We start from the raw sequence: 3285 nt of genomic DNA, 5'->3' as shown, positions 1-3285 counted from the left end.
CACTCTTACCTGGCAACTGGAAGAAATCCATGTCAGTCCCAGTCAGTTTCACTTTGCCTGTGGTCGGTCTTAGAAAATAAAATAATAATTAAAAAAAACAATCTGTTTAATATGATTGTGTATTAGTAGTCTGTGGAAGAGTCTCTGTCTGTAGAGACTGTCTGCAGTGCAGAGAGCCCCACGCAGTGAAGAGACTGGCTTTAAACAGCAGCAGGTAAACAAAGGTGTGGCGTTGTGGTGGCCAGTTCGCTTGTCAGTCGTCTGAGAGCAGAAAACTGAATACAATACCTGCATGACGCTTCAATTAGGGGGGCCGGGTTTACGCTGTTTGGGCCCCCCGGGTGTGCAATGTGGAATTCCCCTGCCTGACGGCCCCAGGCTACCGAAATCGATATCTTGTTTTACATCTCTCCTCCAAACCCATTCTTTTAAAACTAATTTTTGATTAATTTGTTCCTTTGCTGTGTTTTTTTCTTTTTTAGTGGTGTTTGATTTGTAACCTTGTTGTTGTGTTTACTGTTGTTGGACGGTTTCATTTCCTGCCATTTTGCACTTTGTATTTATTCATCCATCAGTTTAACTTCATTCTTTCATCCATTATTCATGTGTTTTTTAATCCTTGCACAAGCATTTTAGCGACTGATTAGAAATATATCACCCTAAACTGGATACTTTGGCAATAGAGCAAAATGCACATGATTTTACCTGTTCTACAATGAAAACATAGATAAACCTGAAAGTTTAGACAAGTAAAGAACTTTGACTAATGTAAGATTAAAGGCTAGGATTAAACTTAGGCAACTTTTGCTGAGGTTAAGGGATAATTCTTGTTATTTTCAGTCTGTGTCTGATTATTTTCCCAGCTTTTCCCAGTTTTGGATTGAGGTCAAAACTGTTCTGCACTGAGGAGGAACAATCATACTGGGTGAGCTGCATCAGGATGAGACAGCGGCCCCTCCACTGACAGTCACCTCATAAGTTGATTATGCAACACAGCTGCAGGACATATTGCAATTCAAAGGGATAATCCATCCATTTTGAAAAATGTGATATTATTTCACATAATTTCACATGCAAAGCATTAACGTTCTTCTACTGAAGTGGATCTCCCCCGGGCTAACATTCTTAAAACGAACCGCCTTAATCCACACAAATTGCTGAATAAACAAATTTTCAGTCTGATGATGCGTAACAGAATTTTTACAGCCTGAAATGGCAAAACAGTTAGCATGTGGAGCATCCAGCCAGTATCCAGCTCTCAGTAACAATGAGCGGAAGATAACACCACTATTGTCCTACCAAACAGCTGGGGGGGAGTGAAATAATATCACAGTTTTCAAAATGGGTGAATGGTCCTTTTAAGTGACGGGCATAGCTTTTCACACTGGAAAAAGCTCTCTTGCTGCTAGTATTGCAATTATACCTCTCTGATTCTTGCAGGGAGATTTCTTCACAGAACAGCACAGGAACCTTTGGTTGTGCCAGTGTTGTCTACCAGCACTGGCACAACCGAAGCCTCTCTGTATCAACAGCTGCCTAGCACACAAATGAACTGAAACATGTGAGCAAGTTGATTAAATTGAGGTAATGAGGTATATCTTGTGTGCACACCCTGATCACAATATGAGGAAAAAGTAGGGAAAAAACGTATCTCATGCACACTGATTAGTAATTTGTGACCAGAACATTTTTTTGTTGTTGTTGTTCTCATTGCTCTTCTAGGGCTCTGCACTGTTCGTCACTGAGTTTTACAGTCAGGTTAGTGCCTGCCTTATTAGCACCTGTGTGGAGGCCAGTTAGCTGAACAAAGCTACTATTTTATGGTGTGCAGTCATCCTGAACAGCATTTCATACATGTTTAGTCTGACAAAATATTGTACTAAGTAATGCATCACATAATTATATATCCTGTATTAACCCCATCAGCACAGCCTTCACACACCTGTGCACACCCTCATGGTGTGTTTTAAGTTGCCAGCATGTTATAGCAACTTAAAATACACACACACACACACACACACACACACACACACACACACACACACACAATAACATTCACTCTCTGACTGAGCAAAGATGGGCACAGCATGTAGCTTCCATTCCTTTTGTCCTCTGACTTTGTTCCATTCAGAAGCGATGGGCGAGGTTTCATGAAAGATCAAGAGCAGCTTGTCTCTGTGGAGCTGGCTGCCATTGAAAACATTAAACAGACTCAGGTGTTTAACTCTTGTATGGTGTTCAGGTCTGTGGGACCCATTTTCATGTTTCACCAAAAGAAAAATGATAGGATTAATGTTCGGGTCCGGGGGCCAATAAAAGTGTGGAAATTGTAGCTCCTGTGCACCTTCACTCTGTCCTCCTCCTGTGTGGGGTTTGTGTGTGTGTGTGTGTGAGAGAGAGTTTTGTGTTTCTGCCCCTGCTGTTCCCACACAAGGTTGCAACATTATTTCCAAAGTGAAGCGTCCACACCTGTCTGCTCTCACATTTTACCCTCTGTCTTGCAGGAGTCTATTTTCTCGTATAGTCCAGCGGCTATGCGCAATATTTTGATGGAATCGTCCACTTTACGATACAAGCATGAAATTTGGCACACTGTTAGAGTATGCCCTAAGGATCATTTTTGGTTATAGGGCCATCGCAGATTTGTCCCGTAGTAACCGTGGCAACCATTTTTCAAAATGGCCGCTACCTGCTGTGATTTTACCTGTAACTCAGGTTCTAGACCACCTAGGGTCTTGATCCTGGCTAATCCTACATTTGTCAGGATGAGGATGAGGAATACAGTGGTACTATTTACAACATGCTAGCAACTACCTAACTACATATTTCCGGCATTCAGTTAATTAAATAATAGTAAAAACTATCAAAATATGTATTTTGGTAGAGTATACTGTACATGTTTTCTAAGATGTTGACAGATATGCCATGAAATGTCTGTTATGGCACTGGCCAATGGAACTTAATAAAGCCAAAGAGGAAGGAAAATGTGACAACACAAAGTTACGTATGATGACACAGCTCAGCTTTGTTCTCATCAATACGCAGATAATCGGGCCAATTTCCAGGAATGGCCCTGAATGGCTCAATGCATCAACGAATTCCCTTCCCTCTCTTGCTGCATGTTTCAGCCTTCAGCGTTTCTGGTTAACCAGACAATACCCCACAAAATTTCGCATCAAGAGAAAAAACCTCCCTCTAATTGGCTAGCCTCCAGTCCAAGAATAATCCAAGTCTCAACAAGAAAATATCATCCTAGAAGAATGAGTCGCCTCTCAGGGAGATATT

At 41.5% G+C, this 3285-nt stretch overlaps 1 protein-coding gene across 1 annotated transcript in view; it reads right to left on the bottom strand.

Moving 5' to 3' along the window:
* The window catches only part of gad3 (glutamate decarboxylase 3), a 17142-nt gene extending 17102 nt beyond the window's left edge, over positions 1-40 (bottom strand). The window contains exon 1 of the mRNA XM_030074748.1: positions 10-40. Within this exon, the coding sequence (XP_029930608.1) occupies positions 10-31 (22 nt within the window). The 5' untranslated portion in view covers positions 32-40. The remainder of the gene's footprint in view (positions 1-9) is intronic.
* Positions 41-3285: the final 3245 nt, after the last annotated feature.

This window comes from Myripristis murdjan, chromosome 17, assembly GCF_902150065.1.
Source record: "Myripristis murdjan chromosome 17, fMyrMur1.1, whole genome shotgun sequence".
NCBI classification, from domain to species: domain Eukaryota; kingdom Metazoa; phylum Chordata; class Actinopteri; order Holocentriformes; family Holocentridae; genus Myripristis; species Myripristis murdjan.
The sequence above is the reverse complement of the archived record's forward strand: the minus strand, read 5'-3'. Positions and strand labels throughout refer to the sequence as shown.